The sequence below is a fragment of the Vigna unguiculata genome, chromosome 11 (genome assembly GCF_004118075.2).
Source record: "Vigna unguiculata cultivar IT97K-499-35 chromosome 11, ASM411807v1, whole genome shotgun sequence".
Lineage (NCBI taxonomy): Eukaryota > Viridiplantae > Streptophyta > Magnoliopsida > Fabales > Fabaceae > Vigna > Vigna unguiculata.
The window spans coordinates 38,037,727-38,060,056 of record NC_040289.1 but is presented as its reverse complement, the minus strand read 5'-3'; the positions used below and the strand labels follow the sequence as shown (position 1 = coordinate 38,060,056).

The 22,330-nt window shown below is 33.6% G+C and overlaps 4 protein-coding genes and 1 non-coding gene across 11 annotated transcripts; 4 read left to right on the top strand and 1 right to left on the bottom strand.

Annotated features, from left to right (window-relative positions):
- Positions 1 to 2,386: 2,386 nt before the first annotated feature.
- TRNAQ-CUG lies at positions 2,387 to 2,458 on the top strand. Its single transcript has one exon. It is a non-coding gene; the product is annotated as a tRNA-Gln (tRNA).
- An 81-nt stretch (positions 2,459 to 2,539) lies between these two features.
- LOC114168569 (transcription termination factor MTERF2, chloroplastic) lies at positions 2,540 to 5,669 on the top strand. Its single transcript, XM_028053447.1, has 6 exons — positions 2,540 to 3,342; positions 3,611 to 4,019; positions 4,238 to 4,453; positions 4,675 to 4,782; positions 4,926 to 5,200; positions 5,296 to 5,669. The coding sequence occupies exons 1-6, from the start codon at positions 2,672 to 2,674 to the stop codon at positions 5,489 to 5,491; spliced, it is 1,875 nt and encodes a 624-aa protein (XP_027909248.1). The 5' UTR covers positions 2,540 to 2,671; the 3' UTR covers positions 5,492 to 5,669.
- A 231-nt stretch (positions 5,670 to 5,900) lies between these two features.
- On the bottom strand, positions 5,901 to 11,019 carry LOC114169571 (phenylalanine--tRNA ligase alpha subunit, cytoplasmic). The gene is made up of 17 exons (XM_028054794.1): positions 10,693 to 11,019; positions 10,520 to 10,612; positions 10,153 to 10,209; positions 9,573 to 9,628; positions 9,365 to 9,457; positions 9,163 to 9,253; positions 8,619 to 8,656; positions 8,476 to 8,514; positions 7,744 to 7,820; positions 7,576 to 7,660; positions 7,381 to 7,477; positions 7,053 to 7,149; positions 6,858 to 6,929; positions 6,679 to 6,745; positions 6,467 to 6,592; positions 6,249 to 6,303; positions 5,901 to 6,149 (listed from the first exon to the last, which is right to left on the bottom strand). The coding sequence occupies exons 1-17, from the start codon at positions 10,960 to 10,962 to the stop codon at positions 6,096 to 6,098; spliced, it is 1,467 nt and encodes a 488-aa protein (XP_027910595.1). The 5' UTR covers positions 10,963 to 11,019; the 3' UTR covers positions 5,901 to 6,095.
- A 115-nt stretch (positions 11,020 to 11,134) lies between these two features.
- Positions 11,135 to 13,848, top strand: LOC114169572. 2 transcript variants are annotated; one of them, XM_028054796.1, is made up of 3 exons: positions 11,135 to 11,311; positions 11,396 to 11,514; positions 13,379 to 13,848. In XM_028054796.1, exons 1-3 carry the CDS (start codon positions 11,187 to 11,189, stop codon positions 13,396 to 13,398), a joined length of 264 nt encoding a protein of 87 aa, XP_027910597.1. In that variant the 5' UTR covers positions 11,135 to 11,186; the 3' UTR covers positions 13,399 to 13,848. The 2 variants fall into 2 exon arrangements, with proteins under 2 accessions (XP_027910597.1, XP_027910596.1); XM_028054795.1 differs by lacking the exon at positions 13,379 to 13,848 and adding an exon at positions 12,542 to 12,833.
- A 2,571-nt stretch (positions 13,849 to 16,419) lies between these two features.
- LOC114169529 (uncharacterized protein At1g01500-like) lies at positions 16,420 to 19,436 on the top strand. 6 transcript variants are annotated; one of them, XM_028054727.1, is made up of 3 exons: positions 16,420 to 16,760; positions 17,637 to 18,478; positions 18,933 to 19,436. In XM_028054727.1, exons 2-3 carry the CDS (start codon positions 17,780 to 17,782, stop codon positions 19,161 to 19,163), a joined length of 930 nt encoding a protein of 309 aa, XP_027910528.1. In that variant the 5' UTR covers positions 16,420 to 16,760; positions 17,637 to 17,779; the 3' UTR covers positions 19,164 to 19,436. The 6 variants fall into 6 exon arrangements, with proteins under 6 accessions (XP_027910528.1, XP_027910524.1, XP_027910529.1 ...); XM_028054723.1 differs by having other exon boundaries at positions 16,421 to 16,820; XM_028054728.1 differs by lacking the exon at positions 16,420 to 16,760 and adding an exon at positions 16,828 to 17,032.
- Positions 19,437 to 22,330: the final 2,894 nt, after the last annotated feature.

Below are 22,330 nucleotides of genomic sequence, written 5' to 3'. Positions count from 1 at the left end.
ATGTGATATAAATTGAAATATTGAAATATCAGTATACATTGGTCCTGAACTTTTTATTAAGATATGTAACAATCAGTATTTATGATAAACAAATGTCCATCTATTATATATATATATATATATATATATATATATATATAATTGTATGTTATTTTTAAGAATAAAGTCAAATTCTTGATTTTTAGATTAAAAGGTCACTTTTGGTTAAAATATATTAATGTCTTGGTTGATATTTTATTTTTGGGCTAAATCATTTGTTCTCTTACCTTTATGTGGAATATGAAATTATTTAAAATTTTATACTAATTTAATTTTTATATTTAAAAATATATTAATTTAGTTATTTTAATTAAATTTTATTAAGTTTATTTGATTTTTGAAACGTGACATATCATTTAATAGCTTTTAAACTACTAAATAAAACATTATATAGTGATAACCCAGAGCAGATAGCATAGAAGTTAAGTATAATCTTATATAGTCATCTAAAACTAAGTAATGACAATACTATATGTACAAAACCTCTAGAAGAAAGGGAAGGTAAATTCTAACCACTTACTACAAAACACACTTATCTACAAGATCTCTGGATTACATTAGAGTAAGAGCATAATAACAATCAATTATCACAAATTCACACAGGAACATTTCAATACTCCCACGCCATTCAACTCTAGACTCAATTATTCGGATATATGCAATTAACATCGAAGTATGATTCCCAAACTCTGCAAAGTTTGGCCTCAAGGGGTTATCACCCAGTCATCACACCAGGTAAGTCTCCTTCGCGCCAAAGACTTGATCGAGTCCAATGGCTAAGACCTCCTGCTACTCCTCACGACATAACTCATTATACTCTATATGAGTCTTAATGGTTATTGGAGTCAAGATACCAACCAAAACTGAGTCCTTATGTCTTTGCATACCCTACCTCATCCACACTTAGAATTTCTCCATGAAATTCCTCCATAATTCACATACAACAGGTCCATATTCACCCAATCTCACTCAAAGCATACAAAGACAGTCAAAATAATTCATTTCAGATCAGTTAATGTAATGAAACATATCAAAATAGCAAACACATGAAATCTGGCAGCCAGCGCTTAGCCTCAAATTTCAACACTCAGCCTTAGCATTAAAATTTTGTTCTAGACCTGCAGGGGTCCCAGTGCTGGGGCACCACTCGGCTGGCGCTCAACCTCATTCTTCTCGCATTTTTCAGCGCCAGGCACCGCTGGGTTGGCGCTCGACGCTGATCCTCTCGCATTTTTCAAGGCTCAGCCTTGAATTTTGAGGCTCAACCTCACACCACACATATTCTGGTTTTCATTGGGAGATGTTTCACTTAATTTCATAACCCAAATTGGCATCTTCATGGCAGTGTTGTCTAGTTTTTAAAATGGTTTTTAAGCAAAGTGAGATGATACCAATTAGAGCCATGATTCAAGTGTTCATTTTCCAATTCAACCTCAATTCACACAATGCAATCATAATTTCACTTATACCAAACATCAAACAATTCACATTCCATCATACTTCAAACAATCAATTCTAATTATACACAAATACATTCATTGTATCCTCTAATTAAATTCAATTATCAGCTTCCCTTACCTGATTAACTCGCACAATCCACTGCCAACAACCTAAAATCCCTTTTCCATTGCCGATACTCATAAAGAATTCTTACAAGATACGCAAACCTCACATGCGATACAGATTACAACACATGCAAGGTTTTCAAGAAAAGACCGAGAAAAGAACAGAATTATAACTTACTCAATTCAAGGTTCTTATCGGACAAACTTGGAGATCTCGCCGTAGTGATCACTCTGGCGGTCTCTGATTTGAAAAAAGGATGAGAGAATGGTAAGATATTTTAGAGATAAGTCAGAGAAAATTTAGAGGACGAAATTTTAGAGAGATAATGTTTTCTAAATAATGAAATCCTTTTATGAAATTTCTATTTATATATAAGCAGTTTATTATTAAAATAATAATAATAATAATAGGATCTCATTATTTTAAACCTAGTTAAAGAATGTGTTAAATAATAATATTTTTAAAATTTGTAGATTAAATTGGATAAAATTTTAAAAATAACTAATTTTAATTTTTAGAGTGTTAAGAGAAAGAAAATACATATTCAATCATTTATTTTTTATTATTAACCTCTTTTATTTATATTGAATAAAATTTATACTCGGAGTAACATTTATGTTTAAATATTTTTTGACAGAATAAAAAATGTAAATAAAAACTTAAATTAAAAAAAAAAACTAAAATTAGTACATTAATAAAGAGTGAAGAGTTAAATCTCGCTTTAAGCTTAAAACCTATATATAGTTTATAAATAAAAATGAATAATACAAGTTATCAGCGAGGTCCCATGGTCTAGTGGTTAGGACATTGGACTCTGAATCCAGTAACCCGAGTTCAAATCTCGGTGGGACCTTTTTATCTATCTTTTTTTTTTTGAAACAGAACGATGTTCTTAAAAAAAAGGGATATTTTTTGACAAAAAGCTCAGTCAGTGTCCTTCATTAAGCAGTGCTTGTAACCAAAGTAGAGTGATATCTGTTACCTCTTATCCATTGTTGATTGCACCTCCATCTTCACGTTGAGTTCTTTCGTGCTGGATCGAGCGTATAAGAAGAAAAAACAATAGATGTTTGTTTCTTCTCAAAAATACAACCCCTACTTTCCCTGCTCCTCGTTTCCACTGCACAACCCAACAACAACAACATGCACCATTTTCAATTGCCAAAACCCAAAGGAGCATCACTCCATTCTCCGGAAGCACAATTCCAAATCCACCGCCTATCTCCTTCAGCATCTCGCTCTCAAAGATGGGGTACCCATTTCCACTTCCATTCCCAAACCAAGCGAGCTTCTAGACCCAATGCCCCACGATGAGAAAGTGAAGGTTTTGGAGCTTTCCCTCGTCAGAAAAAGGACCCCTCAGTTTCCCGGTTCCATCTACGCTCAATCTCCCAGCGACCCCGATGTGGGTTCTTCTCTGCCCCCTATCCGCACCCTCTTTCAATCAGGTGCTGACCCTGATGATAAACATGAGAAGGAAGAGGAGGAGGAGGAGATGATTTTGCGCGCTCTCGAGATTCGAAGAAAGGTCACTGAAGAGGTTTTCAAAGAAGCCATGCGGAAGGGAAAGTTTGGAATCACCTACACTACCAATTTGACTGGCAGGTTATCCGGCTTTCTGGATCACATCATGATTGAAGCTGCTAACTTGAAAAGATTGCCTGGGTTTTCAAACTCCTCCTTCAATTTACGCGCCAAAACTGTTATTGATGAGTCTAAAGTTGTGCCACTTATTAGGTAAGGACCGAGGTTGACAAGTTGTTGGTAAGCTGTTTGTTCTGTTGTCTGTGTGAAACTAAATGGGGTGACAATGCTGTCCCGATGGCCAATGTGGCTGCAATTGCAATGGTGATACGATTGTAGTTACTACAAAAATCCTTGATGCTAACTTGCTGGCAAGGATTGTTTTTTAAAACCTTGTGGATGATCATCCTTATTAGTTTTTTCTTACGAGTGTTTTCAGTGTGAGATTTCAAATTCAAATGCTTGTTTGTTGATTGTGCAGATGGTTGAAGCACAATGCACTGTCGTATCCCCGGATAGCGAAGATCATTTTGAAGTCAAGAGGAAAACCTGAGTCCATAAGAAGTTTTGTCATGTGGTTGAAATCGGTACGTGTGAAAGGTGAGTTTCTTGGTGTTGTAATGTTGAAGGCTGGAGATGATATTTTGCAACGCAGACATGAGGAGCTGGATGAGATTGTTCAGTATTTGGAGTCCAATGGAGTAAGGAGGGAGTGGATGGGTTATGTCATTAGTCGTTGTCCTCAGTTATTGTCTTACAGCTTAGAAGAAGTGAAGACTCGTACACATTTCTTCCTAGATATGGGTTTAAATGAGAAGGATTTTGGGACAATGGTTTTTGATTTTCCTAGAGTGCTTGGTTACTATTCTCTGGAAGAAATGAATGAAAAGGTACATTAGATTTTAGCATACTGTAAAGTAATAAAGCTGTCTTGCAATGCATCCTCACTGTCTTCTTTCATGCTTTGTTAATTTTAGTTTTAGTATTATCCAAATCAAACACAAAGGAAGTTTAAAGTTTTATGTATAAATTTTACTTTGATGTGCAAGATGATGGTTGTTTGATATATAGATATACATAAAGTGGGAAGCTGCTAATGTATTTTCAGGTTAATTACTTAAAAGAATTTGGGCTTCAACTTGAGGATGTTGGCAAATTGCTTGCATTTAGGCCACAATTAATGGCGTGCAGTATTGAGGAACATTGGAAGCCTCTTGTAAAGTATCTGTATTATTATGGGATCACTCGAGATGGCATGAAGAGGATGCTTATCATTAAACCAATGGTCTTTTGTGCTGACTTGGAGAAGACTATTGTGCCAAAGGTATGCAAACACTCTTTTATTTGTTTCTGTGATTTTAGTAGTGCTACTTTATACCTAGGATTAGTTTTTGTTGTCATTATTTTCACTCCTTCAGCTCACGAGATCTTGTTGTTATTGTATTCTCTTACACATTAGAAGTATAGTAGATTAAAAATAAAGTTTCCAATGATTTTTGTGTTGTTTCTTGAAGATAACGAGACATTTGTTATTTTACTGTCTAGGTAAAATTTTTTGAGGACATAGGGGTTCACAATGAAGGGATTGGCAACATGCTTGTGAAGTTTCCACCTCTACTCACTTACAGCCTCTACAAGAAAATTAGACCAGTGGTGTGTTCTTTTCTTCTGCAACCATGTTCCTTCATGGAAAAGACATTGCTGCATGGACATAATAAGTTAATCACCATATTGAAATGTTTGGTTCATCTAGAAGCATTAATTGAATCTGTTGCTGAAATGTGAATATTGTATAGGTCATATTCTTGATGACCAAAGCTGGAGTCACGGAGAAAGATATTGGCAAGGTTGTGGCTCTTGGACCTGAGCTCTTGGGATGCAATATAGTACATAAGCTTGATGTGAATGTAAAATATTTTTTATCTCTTGGCATACGTCTTCGGCAATTGGGTGAGATGATTACTGATTTCCCGTTGCTGCTAAGATACAATCCAGATGTCCTTCGTCCCAAGTATATTTATTTGCGAAAATCCATGATCAGGCCTTTGGAAGATGTCATTGAGTTTCCAAGGTATCGCATGATTATATTTTAACCTAAAGTAGATTATTTGAAAATATCGTGTTTGATTCTTACTCTTTTTTTTTTGTCGCCCTTGCCATTGTCAGGTTTTTCAGTTATTCTCTCGAGGGTCGAATCATCCCAAGGCACAAGGTTCTAGTGGAGAACCATATTAATATTAAGCTGAGATATATGTTGGCGTGCACTGATGAAGAATTCCACAAAATGGTCAAGGACTTAATTGGAAAGCGCAGAAAATTTGAATCTGCTGTTACCGAAGATATTTCTACACCCCAGGCATAAAAAAAATTGATGACTCTGCAGAAAATAGAATGGTTGTTGAATTTTGGAAATTAAAGCTGTATAGTAACTATCTCTTAACTTATGACATGATAACTGTTTAGACTTTGAGCGCAGAAAAATGTTAATAATTAGGATGGTTTGAGGTATATCGTATATGCTTTTACACAAAAAATGACTGAAAAATTATTAAATTCATTCTATTTCCAATTTTATTCTACATAATTTCAGGTTCTTATCCTTTACGACGTGTTCCAAAGAAACTAATATTTATTGAAAATTTACTCGTAAAAAAACAACTTTTATTCAACGATATGTCCATTGGAAAATAAACACAAGCAAACCTCTTGCAGAGACACCTTTTGTCCTTGCAATGTAATAACTTTATCGTAAAATCACAACTACAAGAAACTGAAATTTAGTAACTTTTCCGTCAATTATTTTTCAGAACACGAGAAAAAATAAACACAAAAGCCGAACTTTCTCCCGTATCAAAATTCTTCATACAAAATTGAACTAATAATCTACAGGTAGTGTTTAATCTAAGAGGAAAAATAAACTGTAATTTATAACTCATAAGAAATACAAGAGATACACATGAATCACTTTAATCAATTCCAAGACGACATATAGGATTTTTCTTTATGAGCCCAAGATCCACCTGCGAAAACAAAAAAAAATCACTATCTACGTTTAAAAAATATTTAATTTAAACTACATAGACAGAAATAACCAGATTGCATTTATCCCCTAAAAATACCTTGTGTCCGAAGAGATCTCTGATGTTATCGATCCCGTATAGTATCATCGTTGGCCTGTTTCCAGGTAAAACAATTTAAATCAACATGTCGCACTACATTTTTTAAGCTCTGTCATTTGTAATTTTGTGAAGTAATATTATAATGAAAAATTTAAATTTCAGAAATTAATTTTTTTTTATTCTCGGTAATGGTTATAGTGTTGTATGGCTCTTCTCACCTTTCAAGGGAAAGCCCCCACGCAATAACTTGAACATCTTCAGGAAGTCCCATCGGCTGCAACATTTCAGGCCTGAACATGCCGGAGTTTCCCACCTCTACCCATTTTTTAAAACCTTCATGATAACTGTTAAAAGTACTTGATCAATAAGTTATCTCAGGAATCCAAAATCAGACAAGGACATGCCAAGTAATCATTACAGAAAGGCTCACCTAAAGATCTCCATGCTAGGTTCAGTGTATGGATTGTAAGCTGGTTTGAACTTCAGCTTGGTCATGCCTAAGCTCAATAACAAGAATAATCGTACTTACTACTAAAGCCTTCACTCGTTCATTAACATTGGCAGTTACACTCAACATCTGAATCTTTTTTCAGTAGAGGAGAACATTACCTAAGCGTGAGAAAAAATCATGCAGGACTCCTATTAAGTCGGACAGAGTGAGTCCCCGATCACATACAAGACCTGAATTAAAACATAAAAATGTGACATGCATAAAAATAGGACCATCAAAGGCGATCTCATTTCGTTTGTGACATGAACAATTTCCAAAGAGTTAAAATCAAAGTGCCAGTAACTGGGTAGCACCTTCTATTTGGTGGAACTCCGCAAGATGTGTCCGATCAACTGCTTCATTTCTGAATACACGATCGATAGAGAAATATTTTTTTGGAGCAAATGGTTTCTGCATAGATATCAAAATGCAGAGCAAACTAAGGAATCATGCAAGCTACAATTTAGAGCTAGAAACTTAGTACGTGTCATAACTTAGTTCAGCTGAAACAAATATGTTGACATTATTAAGAAATTTCATCTAAAATCATCAGGAAGAATAGTAGGAGGCCTGAACTGCACTAAACACCATGTAATAATATGTACCCAGAAGCACATGACACCAGCAAATTCAGACGGGTACCTGTGCTAGTTGGTAAAGCATCCTGGAGGAAACAGCAGTTGTATGGGTTCGCAGGAGGTTTTTATTTGCTTCCTCTCTCTTCCAGTCATATGCATATCTACCAAGAAAGAAATTACAAGGTTTTACAGAAAGCATATCCCTCTATTGATAGTAAATAGCCAATGCTATAAGTGCTGAGTTCGGTCAAAGTCATACCCTCTAGACCCATAACCACCAGCTTCATGAACTTGCTTCACTCTCAGAACATAATCGTCTGGCAATTCCTTTGTTGTTGAAGGAGCTGCAGATATGTGTTTCAGGTTCTCAGAATAGAAACAGATGAGACGATATTAGCATGATGAAAACAAGAAAGGTTTTACTAACTTTCCAAAAAGAACGTATCATGTGAATCACGAGCAGGGTGTTGTTGGGGCTGGAACAGGGCATCAAAGTTCCAGAAGCTGCAGATTTTCATTCAGATATAAAACTTATGATGAGAGCAAACTTATAACGTTATAACCTGTTAGATTTAATACTTTATGATAAAGTCCATTATCTACATAACACATATAAGCAAGAATCAAGGGGGCGCAGATTAACAATATGAATCTAGATTTAGAAAATATATATTTTTTAAATGAAACTTCTTTCATGATGTTGTAATGCATTGTTCACCATATAGAACAAGAGTTTCTTCTCCAGGTCTCCAAGTCATTTCTCTATCATAACAAAAGAAAAATAGCTCCACTAGTTACTTTGATGTCATTCAAAGGTCCAATAAAACAGTTTACAGAAGATAATATCATCTTTGAATACTCCAAAAAAATAAAATCAAAGCTACATTTTTCTCTCATTTTTGGAAGGGGGAAATTTTGGTTTCTGAATTAAAATCTTAACGGTTGCAATATCCAAAGTCTAGGACATTTCTCTGATTCTCAGTTATACTGAAGATTTGCTAAAAAGGCACCTGCCTGCAAACACTTTGAACATTTGTTTCACCTGCTTGCTAGAGAACCTCAGTTAAAACCACATATTTTGTTTTAGTTGAAAGGGTACATAGAAAACTTGATGACAGATACAAGGAGCTTGATATAAATTTTTTGAAACAACAATTACCTGCTCTCAACAAAATTATTTGTTGGCATCTCCTCAAACCTGAAGTACGAAAAATTAAGATTAAAAACTGTTGAACTTTTAATTTGAACTGAATATTTACCACAAAAAACATCGTACTTCTAAATAACAATGATAGAACTCACCCCATGCAGAGGAAAATTTGTTTCAACTGAGATCGTACCTGAAAACAGAGAATCAAAAGTATTAAACACATTAAATATTGTGAAAAGTTTTTTTTTTTGGGCATAGAACCGCCATTATTAATAACAAAAGTCTTCTCCCTCTAGGTGAGACCCACTAAATAGATTAACCATTGTCATTGTGCTCTATAAAAAGCTGAAATGACATAACGAAATTGTCTGTCTGCATCATACAGATTTGCCAAAGTTTTACGGTGCCAAAATAATAGCCAAGCACAATCATCCTCAATTTTTGGGGCCAGGGACAGGTAAATAACCCAACACAGGAAGAGATCGCCTCCATTATAAAATAAATAAGTTAAAATTTGTGAGTGTCAAATTGAAAATTTAAATATGTAAAAATACACTATATTCTTGTTTGTTTTGCAGAATATAAATATTTTTCGTGTGAGCAAAATTTCTATAACATTTACAATTTAAATATTAGTTCAATCCAAATTTCAAATAAAGTTGGGGAAAGAAATGAGAACAGGGTATATCTCCTTGCCTTCAGCAATGGGTGAAGATTGCCACCCTCAAGAGGCTGACCTTTAGCACTATAATTGTACTCCTTAAACTCGAGTTCCTTCCACTCACCACTAACAAAAAAAAAAATTCAGTTCATAAGATATGCAAATAATGTCTTGCACAAAGTAGATCTCTGAAAATAATGAAGGCGGAGGTTATAAGTAGTTTAAGAAAAAAAATACCTCTGAAAATTATCACGAGTCAGGTCAGTGACGACCTTCTTTCTTTTGGGCGCATAATTTGGACCTTTTTTCAAGGAGTAACCCTTCCACGTTCTAGATCACAAGACACCAAGAAGAACTTTAATAATGAAAGAATATTTAAATCTTTTACAGCACATTCAGTATATCTAAAGGACTCTTGAACACAACCAAGAAAAAGTATTATTACTGTGGGACAATGAGCTTTCTTGCTTTGAGTGCTTTGATCTCATCTGAACCAATGTTCTGCATTTGCAACATATGGTCAAATTTCTAATCAGACATGACAATTTCACACGGAAAACTGCTGAAGAAAACTATAAGATTCTCTTAAAAACTCTAAAAGGAGGAAGCAAAGAATTTCAACAACAATAATCGTTCAAAATAAATCCCCCCTTTCCACTTCCTGTAACAGTCTCATATGTTGAGTTGAGTATGCTGCTCTGTAAAACCTTGCCATTTCCCCCAAAGTATTAATCCACACCGAAGTCCTACCTTGAGTGCATATAGCCAAAAGAACTTCATTTATAAAATGGTGGATACCAACAAAAGACATTTCCCTTGTCGTCTACCCAATTAATGATTTAACATATCTCGAACATCACAACATTTCACCTCCTCAATTTCATGAAAGTTCCTACAATTCCTTAATGAATAGAACTTAGAGACAACCCTCTCTCCACCCAGAAAAGATCTAAGTTCTTCAAATTTCTTCCTATGAAAGTAATTAAAAAGTTTACAGTAAAACAGATTCATATTAGTACACATACCCGCCCTTGTTGTATTTGGATAAGAAGATCTTTGACCTTGTCATCCACATGTTGAACCTGCGGCAAGAAACAGATTTCTCTAAAATACTCAGTAAATCATGAAGTCATCCCCACAAAAAGTGCTATATTTCTACTACAGGCAAATGCACAAAAAACGAAGTATAGAAATTCTAAAACTAGAATTGCAGAACAGAAATAATGAAAATAAGCGCGCACACACACACACACTCTGCAACCTATAGCAAATGTACTCACACAATAAAGAGAGACTCATTCCATCTATCTAATAACCTAGTCCAAATGAAGTACGTAAAACCCAATTTTGCTTACAAAAATGTTAATGTCTTAAAAAAGAGACCCAACGTACCTTTCTAGAAATCAATTGTTTTCCCATATCCACCCATTTGTTCTTTGCAGCCTGGGCACAAGCTATCTTGAAGAGCGAAGGATCCAACTTTTTCTACAACCAGCAAAAGAAAAAAATCGATTAACAAAACCTATAAATTTACAGAAAGGAGAGTGAACAGACATATAAATAACCTGAAGGTCTTCTTTAGAGATACCCTCCGGCGGAATGGCCAGAAAGAGTTGAACTTCCGGTGATCCCACGGTAGCATAGGTTTTACCCTCATCAGTTAGCACCCAAGCCTCTCTCTTAATGTCTTGCGCATCCACGTATCTGAAACCGTGCAGGCTCTTAATCACGTTCACTATCTCGTTATGGTCAATGCCGCGTTCAGCTGCGAACTCACCCGAGTCTGTAATTTCCTCGTTCTTCTCTAGGTACCCCAGAACTGCTTCTTCCGCCATTCTCACACTCTTGCTTCGCCGCACACCACACAACTGCGTTCAGAAACAACCTCGGAATAAGGGAGATAGGTTTGGTACGGCGCTTGTATTGGGCCGCGTAACTCGTGTTGGGCCGCATAACTTGTGTTGGGCCGGCCCAATAACAATGAAAAAAAACAAGACAGAGTAAGTGATAGTAGTGTAGGGTTTTAGTACAACTTCCGGTTACGCGGGGTTCTAACATAATGGCTTCCGCGGTGAGGGTCGCGTCAAGATCCTTCGCTAATCGTTCCAGAAGCTTCGTCCAGAGCTCAACGACGCCGTTTGTGTTCTCTTCGTCTTCCGTAACACGCATCCCTCGAGCTTCAAGGTACAGCACGCTTCATTCAATTATTCTTATTGACCTGCATTGCCTTTTGCGCTTGACATTGTGGATGAATTTCGCGTTTGATAGGGTTTTGTCGGTTGTGAGAAGCGTTGAGTCGTTGATGCCTCTTCACAGTGCTATCGCGAACGCTAGGCTCACGTCCAATATCGCCTTCGATTCCTCCTGCTGGAGCTTGCTTTCTCGAGGTACTACTTCTATGCTTCTTCTTAAGTGCACTACGCCTTCTATTACTCGTAATTGACTCGATAATGATACAATAGGTTTTGTATTATCTGTTTTGGATTATGCTTGTAGCTAACAGCGATGTTTTCGGGTGATAATTATGTTCTAGTACGCGTCCATTAGATTATGTTTTGTACAGGTTCAGAATATAATCGCAATTTGTGAAGAAGAATTTTGTTGAAAGTGATAATTGTAAGTCTTAAAAACAAAGGAATATGTGTGGAAAAATGAAATTAAATCTCATTGCATGGACTTTGGAATCACCGTTCCCGTTTCACACCTCTATTTCAAGCTCTGCCTTTGATTATAATTTAGAAGTATGGAACGAGGCATGGTCATGGGATTTCAGATTCCATCGATTCATCACTTTGCGTATCAGACGTTGAATAAGAGAAAGTTGGTGTGAAAATATCACAATTTTCGAGAAACGGAATGAAATATCACAATATCACAATTTTGTAATCCTGATGATTGTTGACGGTGTGATAGTGTTTTGAAAATGAGGGATTGCTACTGTTCTGCCGTGCTGGATAATTATAATCAATTGTTCAGGGTAATATTATTAATTTCCAAATAGTATTTCTCCAGAAAACTAGTCCCATTTACATATTCATAAATATGAAGTTGATTGTGGTACGGGTTCAATTTTGGTGAGCTGACGCGCGGTGAGTATATGGGTTCTTGGTAACTTGGCATTCCAAAACAATGTGAGTGTCTTTGAAATTATAGAGTACCATCCTTGCTATAAAACATTTATGGTAACATATCAAGAAGGAGTTCTTAGCTATCAGAATATCCTACGTTTCCTTTATTGACATTATAAATGTGAGGGTACAGGATTCTAGATGATTTGACATGCTGGTGTAAAAATAAGAACATACGAAATACCTCTTTAGTGGTAGTATCACTATGAGATGGGTACCTAGTGTGGTAATTACCTTTGTCTTCTTTATGCACATCCTGACAACTTCTTTTACTTTGTTGCATTAGGACTTGAAAAAACATTGTGACAGGTCAGCTGGATCCATTCAAGATGAAAGAAAAAATGAAAAAGAGAAAATCATAAGTTTTCTCTCTGTCTCACCATAGGATGGGAAAAGAACTTCAAACATTTAATTTTTTTGTCAATTGTATTGTAATTCTCTCCTAATGCAGATTTTATAGTTGAGCTTCGTCATTGCCTGAAAATAGATGGCCAACATGCTTATAATTACTCTTTCCTGAATTTTCTTAAATGGTTTTGGAAGGATTAACAATATGATGATGCAAGCTTTTTTCAGGATGTCAAAATGTTGTTTCAGTTGCATATATATCTTTTAGGGATCAAATAGTGTATTTAGTCATTTAATCTATTTTATGTTGGTTCCTAGTTAAAGTGCCATGACCTGTCCAATTATTTTCCCTCTTTACAGATCCCACTTTAATGCTATAATGGCATTTTATTTAACTACCAATTTAGCCCTCAGTGAGAAGTGAAACTAGTTTGAGAACAGAAAATTGTCAGAAATTAATCTGGGACTGCTTATACGTGAATAACAAAAATATCTCGTGATTTCATTATAGTTGTAACATTAAATTTAAATTTTGAAGTTGATGATGTCAAGAAGAGCAATGGTTTGTGCTGTTAGATTTTTGACCGAGGATATAATAGATTATTATGGTCATTTTCTCTCGAGTTAGATATTTCCGTCCTTATTCTTTCATGTTGAAACTTCTTTCTTCGTCTTGTCTACTGGGAAGAAAAATGAAAGTTCCTTCAAACTTAATTCCCTAGATTTTACTCCCTCCTGCTGATTGTAATCCATATTTTTCGTTGATTTGTCCTAGACTTTGCAGTTCCTCGGTGACAGACTAAAGGATTCCATCATATCAAATTCTAGTTGGGTTGCCATAGACTTAATGTTGCCTCACATCATACTCCTGGTCTAATTCCTTTATGGCTGTCACATGAATTGGAGTCCCGTCATACTACCTTGGAGCATCAAAATCCAGTTTGAAAAACAATACTGTTCTATTACTAATTTTAACCTCCTATCAATTTCCTTCAGATTGTGATATAAGGTAACGATTCCAAGTTTTGCTGAATGATCTTTCACCTCCCATTCGAGTTATGCTTCATAAAATGCCCAGCTACTTTACCAGTTCCGTTGGTCCAGAAAGCAATGTCTGTAACTTTTTTAAAATTTGATATTTGTTTTCGAAGATTTTTTTCATTACACATGTATGGTCGGCCAAAAATTTAGGGCACTTTTAGCTGAATTTATTTTTTCGTTAGTATAGTATTTAGCATTCTGCTAGACTTTTATGTGAGCCATGCTTTTATCCTCCCCCTTTCTTTTTCAACTTTTTATCCAGGGTATGGGAATGGGCTTACAGGATGGGGAGGTGTTATTTTAAAGATGGTAGGGTCGAACTTTCCCAATTGCACTTAGTGTTGTGCTGGTTTGGGTGGGATGAGGCTTTTAGCAAAAGGTTTGGTTGGCTGATTAATTTCTCTTGGTATTTCAGTTAGGTCAGAGACTAGTTCCCATTTGACTTCTCATTTACAAGATATTATAGACACTTCTTTTCATAAATGAAGGAGGTTTAAAATGAGATATTTTGTCAAGAGATTAAAAGCAAATATGACAGGTACTAGAAACATTTATTCTAAAAAGACAAATTTAATGGAATTTTGGGGAAATGAGTAGTTCAATTTTCCAGAATTGAACTTTCTAATGAGGGATTAGTGGAAAATGGAAATTCAAGAAAGGCATGTGGGCCGCATTAGAATGAAGTACAACATTCCTACTATCTCGGGTGTCATTCAAGAGATGATGGGTTTCCACTCTGATTAATCCTGGTTAACTAGATGTTCAGGCTGGATTGAGTTGAGAAACATATTTTTTTCTTAAAATTGGATTAAACTAAACCAGTCTTGATCTACAAGTTAAATAAATTTTGGATTGAAGGTGAATTCACCTAGAATCTATAAACAACAATATTATTAATTTTTTACAATTTTTTTATTATAATTATTTATTATTTATAATTATATAGGTTTATAATTTAATACTTTTAAATATTAGAATGTTGTTTAATGATATTTGAATAATTTAAATATTTGATTTATTTGTTTATCAAATTATACGTGTTGATATTTTAATATTTTATTTTTATTTTTATAATAAATATATAAAATAAATTATAAAAGTCAAATATTTGTTAATAAGTCAACTTACACATCTATAGTAATGACAAAATTTTCGATTCATCAAAAATTGAACTCATGAGTTGATTTCAATCCATGGTAAGCCAACATTCTATATGAATTTGTGTTTCTAAGCATTAACCACTTTTTCAGATGTATAATCTAAAATATTATTGATAACTGGGAAATGTATGTTCTAATTTATTGTACCATTTTTATAATAGTTTTTTTTATCGATGAGTTTAGTCTTTTTAACGTTTAAAAATATTAAATTTTAGTCCGTTTATTTCTAAATTTAATATTTAGTGACATTTTTTATAATAAAAATTATAGAATGAACTATTTAACTAAATATCCGATATTAGTTATTATTATTTATAAAGTTAACATTTAGTAATATCTTTTTACCATCACATAATTGATCAAATAATTAAATTCAGATATTTTTAAAATACAAATATTTAAATATATATTACCCTTAACTCTTAATAATTTAAGAGGTTTTTTTTTTACGTTTCTTCATTATGCTAATTAAATATGAATAAGATAATAATATAAATATTGTTATTTCTTTCTAACAAATGGTGCAATTTAATTTATTTTTAACTATTAGTATGAGTGAGTGTTAGTTTACCATTTTGTTCACGTCCGCCTCAAAACAGATGTAGGGTAACGAAAGTGTTTCTTTTATTAGATGTTTGTTAAACAACGCACGGAGAAAGATTGGTCTTCTCCACGAGTTTTATTATGTAGTTGTCTAAAACGAAACCAAAACGATAAAAAAAAAAAAAAAAAAACATAACGAAGACCAGAAAAAAGATACGCACAAACCTAAGTCCGTTTTAAAAAAATTCAAATTATTAGGTTAAAAGTAGTATTTTTAATTTTTTTCTAGTATTTTAATACTAAATATTTAATAAATATGTTTTTTAATCATAGGAATTTAACTCTTAAGTTAATATTATTTACATATAATCATCTTAAAATACTTATATTTAATAACAAAACTGAGAGTGATCATGAAAACTAAATTAATACATTTATCAAATATTGAGTAAATAAGGTTAAAATCAAAACTTATTTTACCCTTGGACAATGGATTAAAGTTTATGTACAGTAGTAGATTATGATACACTTTTGTCTCTTACAGTGAAAAGGAAAAATAAAATAAAGCAAAAAGAAAGACACGAATAGCAATAATTTGTATTTGATTAGAACAAATGACTTTTAAAACAAAAACATCTTTAATTTCAACTTTTTCATTTTCTTTATGTCGTCAAACAAATGACTAATCATTCGTGATATAATTCACACTCTAGCGAACGAAAATCGCCTCAACTTTATTTTCGTATAAAACGGCTAACTTCTACCTGCTTTATTTCCTTTTGGAAGTTTAGATTGTAATTGTTTTTTATTTATTAATGACGATTAATTTATTGGTAATTGTTTTTAAAATGTAAATAATTTATTTATTTATTTATTTATGACAATGAAGGGTAAATTAGACACCTGTAATAAGCTTATTTAGACGAAGTTTGACCTGTTTAATGAAAATTAAAAACAAACGGAAAGCGTGTTTGTTTAGTTAGCAATTCTAACTTTGCAAGGTATCCATCCAAATCCATCTCTGAACAGCGATTAGGACGAGAGGTTTGAGAAACACAAACAGATCAGAATTCACGTCTTTTTCAATTCACCCACACACCAACCCTTAAAACTTCATACAATACATTCTCTCTTCTTCCTCTCCCTGTGTCTATGTATGTATTTTCCGTGGATAAGATCTTGAGAATATCAGATACCCAAGGACCCCACTTCCTCCATTAAAATAACAATTTTTATTTTATATCCATCACTTCCAAATACCAAAAAAAAAAAATTATGAAATCTGGATTCTTCCCATATTTCCCTATAATCTGGATTCATCCTGTCATGTTCAACCAAACAAAGAAGAATCTTTGTTTTGAGGACTTGGGTCTGATCTCCTTCCTCGGATAGATCCTCCGCCACCGATTCTGGGTGTGAGCCAAAAAGCTTTCTTTCCTTTGCTCCATTACCAATTCCTTTCTTTTTCCTTTGGTGAGTGCGTTGTGATGTGGTTAGTTGGGTGTTAAATAATGCGTTTCCGGTTTTGGTGATGTATTCGCACCAATGCGTGGTTCCTGCTAGGGATGCTTTTGTCGTGTTTCTCTGTCGTCTTTTGCCGGCTATTCTGTCTAATTCTACAGAAAGGAGATTAATTTCCTTTTGGGATTTTTGTGTGTGATCCGTTTCTTCCTCTTTGTTTCACTGTACGTGTGTGGTTAAACACTTTCAATTTCTCGTTTTACTCCGGCAAATTGGTGGATTGTCTTCGTTGTGGTATAATTCACTGTTCGATAAAAATGGGTATCAACGGGATTATAGAAAGAGACACTGTTTTCTGCTGATTTAGCCACCGAATTTGTACATATTCGAGGAGTTTATTGATTTATCTCCTTCACTCCCTCTTATCCTCTTTTTTTGTTTATTCTTTCTTCAGGTTCGGACCTTGAACCTTTACCATTCATTTTATTGTTCTTTGTTTCTTCGATTCATCTACTATATCGGTTTCTCAATCCATTTCTTTTTGCGGTTATCTTATCTGATTTGGTGTGGGTTGCTGTCATCTTCTTTATCTCTCAACTGGGTTCTGCGTCTTGTGTTAAGTGGAGCCATGCTTGTTTCATTTTAGTATTAGTTTGCTTTTATACTTTATTATCAGTTTATTATTTCTTTTGCTTTGTTTCATTTACAAATCTAGATGTCGCATAAGGTTAATGGGGGTTGGTACGTTCTTTGTTTTTAGATTTAATCCCCTTTCCCTTTGTCATGCTGATGTATAAATGGTTGTCTTTTTTGTCCTCCTATGTCCAGATTTTTCTTCTGTGAATGAAACTGAACTGAATTCACTTCTTGCTGCTGGCGTCTGTGCTTCCTGTGGATTAGTGTTGACACAAGTTATTGTTCCAATGGGAATGTAAGAATCTGATTGAGGAGGAGAATTAGACTGTCTGGCTATGGAGAATTCTTCTATGGCTAACGGAAATGGATCAACTGAGGATGGATACTCTATTGCGAGGCACTCTTATCAACCCTCCTTGAAGGGGTCATTACCTTGGCTGGACATAAAGGTATTCTATGTAAGAGTGTGCAAGTGTGAGGTTGATGATTCCACTCCTGGGTTTCTTACATTGAACCATGTTCCTTTGAATCCCAACACTCTTCTTGAAGTTAATGGTGTTCGAACTAGCATATATTCTGATGGCATGTCAACACTTCTCAAAAGAGACAGGGTCGATAGAAAATCTGAAGAAGTGACTTTTGTAAGCACCGATAGCATAAGGATGAGTGGGAGTGTGAAGTTTGAAGTGTTTGATAGAGATGTTCTGCTGCTTTCTGGTGTCTTGGAATTGTGGAATACCAATGGTGTTGTTAGGGAATCAAGTTATAATGGACATAGGTGGAGCATGAACTGTGAGTCATACATAGTTCCAGGCACCAGCTTCTTTAAGGGGAAACAGTTGCCATCACCAGACTCAACTCTCCCATCAATTGAGGTCTACATCACAGGCTCCTTCTTGGGTACTCCAATTATCTTAACAAAATCCTTGCAGCTTTCTCAGAAAAAGCATGCAAAGAAGGGGATGTTGGATGTAATTCCAGAGCATGAGGCCAGTGAAAATGGAAAGCATCCTTCTTCAGCACTTGTTTTTGAGGTAAGTTGTATTTATTTATATTTTCATCCTTTTCTGTGTCATTTCATCAGCCATGTTAACTCGTCCATGCATATAAACATAAACATTTGAAAGTGGGATGGTTTAACACATAAACATTTGTATCTGATGGACTTCAGAACCTGAAAACAACCTTTGATCTGCTTTCATCGTATTACTTTGCTTCCTAAAACTATTTTGTTCTCTTATGTGTTGTTTTTTTATGGCTAGCTGTCAAGAAAAGGACACAATTCATGTCTAGTTCTTCGTTTAAGTTTGGTCCCCGCTGAAACAAATGCTATTACCTAATCAGCATTACATAATAAGTGTTGAATTTTCTCCCGAGAATATATGGAAATTTGATAACCAAACCAATTGCAATTTGAAGAAGTTCCATTTTTGTTTTTCACAAATCAAAAACCATCTTTCTTAATACTTTTACATGCCAATCATGCAGGCTCCAGATTACCTTTGCGACAAATACGAAGATGAAGATTATAGCAGCCTGTACTCAAGAACAACAACATATGGTGATGGTGAAGATGGAGAGCTTTCATGGTTCAATGCTGGTGTTAGGGTTGGTGTTGGTATTGGACTCAGTGTTTGTCTTGGCATTGGCATTGGAGTTGGCCTGCTTGTTAAAACCTACCAAGGCACCACTAGCCACTTTAGAAGACGGTTGTTCTAATTGCTGTTTTATTTTTAAGCTTAAAAGTTCTCTGCTTTTTGTCCATCTCCCTCTTAATCCAAAGACACCTAACCTTATTTTTGTCCATATCCCTCTTGATCCAGAGGCAAGAGGCTAAATATCTTGTCCAACTGAGTGGAGTTTTTTTTTCTTTGGAGTTGCTGTATGTAAAATAGTTCATTTTTTTAGTGCCATTTTGTGCGAGTTATATGACATAAAGTAAAGTTTTCCATTATTGTATCTATCTATGAAGGTGGTGATAACATTATTTGACTTAGGGGAGAATTAGTTTAGTTTTGATTTTCCTAATGACAGTAATAATCCTCCTTCCACAAAGTAATGATAAATTGATCTTATAATGATATAGCAGGTAGTGCAAAGTTTGTTCATGGAATTATTCTGACCTTCCTTCTTTCTGGTCCAAATTAATTGTGTACCTTGCAATTTATGAGGTTGTGTAGGTGCTTGAGGTTGACGCATAATAGTGACCAATCTTCAAGCAGTAGGCATGCATGTTGATTGGCTATGCAGATCAAACATTCAACCTTATCTCCTATTTTGTGTGAAGCAAATTGAAGACATTCATTAAAAAAAGTTCAAGTTGTATCAAAATTGACCTATTACAAATGGAATAGAAACCATGAATGCAGTAACATAAACATATGATCCCTTTCCAAATACATATGTTAAATTACTGCATAAGGTTTATGCTAAACTTCACAGCTGTTGTCTGTGTATGTAAACCTGCATCTGGAATTTGACAACATCGTTCCCTGCATTTCAAATGGTCCAATGGCTTAACCGTGAACGTTAAAATATACTTGCAAAAGCTAAAAAGATTAATCAAGAAGAATATAGTTTAATACAAGTAATTGTAATTTTAAATTAAATAAGAAACATATACGCACATGAATGAAAAACATAAATAAGTTTAATATAATGACATTTTATCATTAATCATCTCAAATCAGCTCATATAAAGAGAGATAGGATGATCAGATATATTACAAAATAAGACTTTTTCTAGTTGTTCCCTTCACTTCTTTATTTATATCCTTAAATAATTCATAGTATTTACTACTATTAATGATAATTAATCCTAATTTCTGATGTTTATAACTTAAATTAGAAATCTTTATGCACATAGAAGAGCGGCAAATATTTAGGAAAATAACAATGGTTCAACAAACTTATTGTCTAACAAGACAATCCCTCGATACTTTTCTTTCTCTCTCATTTTTAAATACCAACAAGTGAACACTTTTATCATATTCAAATGATGTTTCTTAATCTTTCTTAACAGTCAAAATCTTTTTAAGGAAACACGGATTTGTTTATTTGTGAGGATTGATTTGGTAGGGGAAAAATGATGGATTTAAATGGATTAAATGGTAAAGTTTGTGTTGTTATTTTGAAGGAATATGAGAGTGAAAATGAATGAATTTAAAGGTAAAGTTTATGAAAGTATGTAAACGAATTAATTGACGTGATAAATTAAAAGTTATATTTAATTTAAAAAGAAAAGATTATCAAATTATCCTGAAATTAAAAGTAATCTAAAATTATATTTAGATGAGTTAGATTTATTTTATAAAAGATATTTAAATGAATAAATTAGAAAATAAATTAATAAAAAATAATAAAATACAATATACTTACATATTAAATTTATTTTTGATACACAGTTTAGAAATTTGGATATTAATTATTGTTGTGAAAGTAAAAATGAATTGAGAGTATAATTGTATTTTACCATTAATTACTCTCAAATCATTGTATGTGAAGAAATGAAAAAATTAATTAATCTTAGCAATTCCTTCCTTTCGCTCACTGATACTAGAAAATAAACATGTTTGTTATCTCAACTCATGTTTTCTTATTTTCTTTTAATAATAAATCTTCACACATGAACATAGTGTATAAGGTTTTTTATTCTAAGTTGGTATCAAGTTCAATTTTAAGATCCAAATAGATTTTATTTCTTTGACTCGTCTTAACTTCGAAACTTATTATTCTAGATGAACGAATATTGAGTGCATGGTTCAATATTTTAATATCCTCCACCCTCAATTCCCATAGTTCCTTAGACAACAAATATCCTTCCAACTCATGCATGTCATCTTCCTCTCTTCTCCTCTGTCTCCCGATTAGAATCTAGTTTTAATGCTTTAAATCCTCTTAGCTATTCCACTTGGAATCTTATAAACTGATAGGAACAAAATAAGTAAAGAGGTGAAGATAGAGTTGATAAAACAACTCTACCCGTTAAGGATAACTACTTATATTTCCGAAGACTTAATTTCTTTTCAAACTTTCCTTATAATAGGACTCCTTTAATTGAATCCGATTTTCAGGACTTGTCTTTATAGGAATTCCCAAATAGGTAGAAAAAATAATCTTGCAATCCAATAACGAGGTTAATGCTGCAGCTTTTGAGTCTTCCACTGCAATAGCTTCACATCTACTTTTTTTATAGAAAAAAAAAAAAAAAAAGCTTTAAGATCCAAACTAATTCAAAGTTCCTCAAGATGCCCTCTATACTTTAATTTATACAAATCTCTCTAATTTCATAATCACCATTACGTATCTCTTAGACACTTCCTTTTGGCATATTTCTTCCTAAGTTAAGTTAGACCTTTTTATTATAATTTTTAAAAATTAAACTTTAAATCCACTTTAACTTTGTAAGATTGGTTTATTTATACTAATCTCTCTCTAATTTCAGCATTATCATCATCATTATGCATCTCTTAAACATTTTCTTTTGACATACTTTCTTATATGTTAAGTTAGAGTTTCTACTACAATTGTTAAGTAAATTTTAAGTATGACTCAACCTTACAAATTAATTTGTAAAATAAAATTTGTATTCACATTTATATTATAAATTGGTCTTATTTATAGATTTTATTAAATTTTAAAACATCCGATATCGAACTTTAATAATAACAAAAAAGAATCATGACCTCCCAAAATTTATTTAGATTTATATAAATTAATATATAATTTTTTTAAACTTTAATATATTTTATATATTTGACATCTCAAAATTTTATATACAACTATAAAAATTTTGGCATACTGAACACACTCTCCTTCGTATAAAGGCATATATATGTTATGCGTGGAATTAGATAACAATGGATGGTCCAATAAATTAATAAATG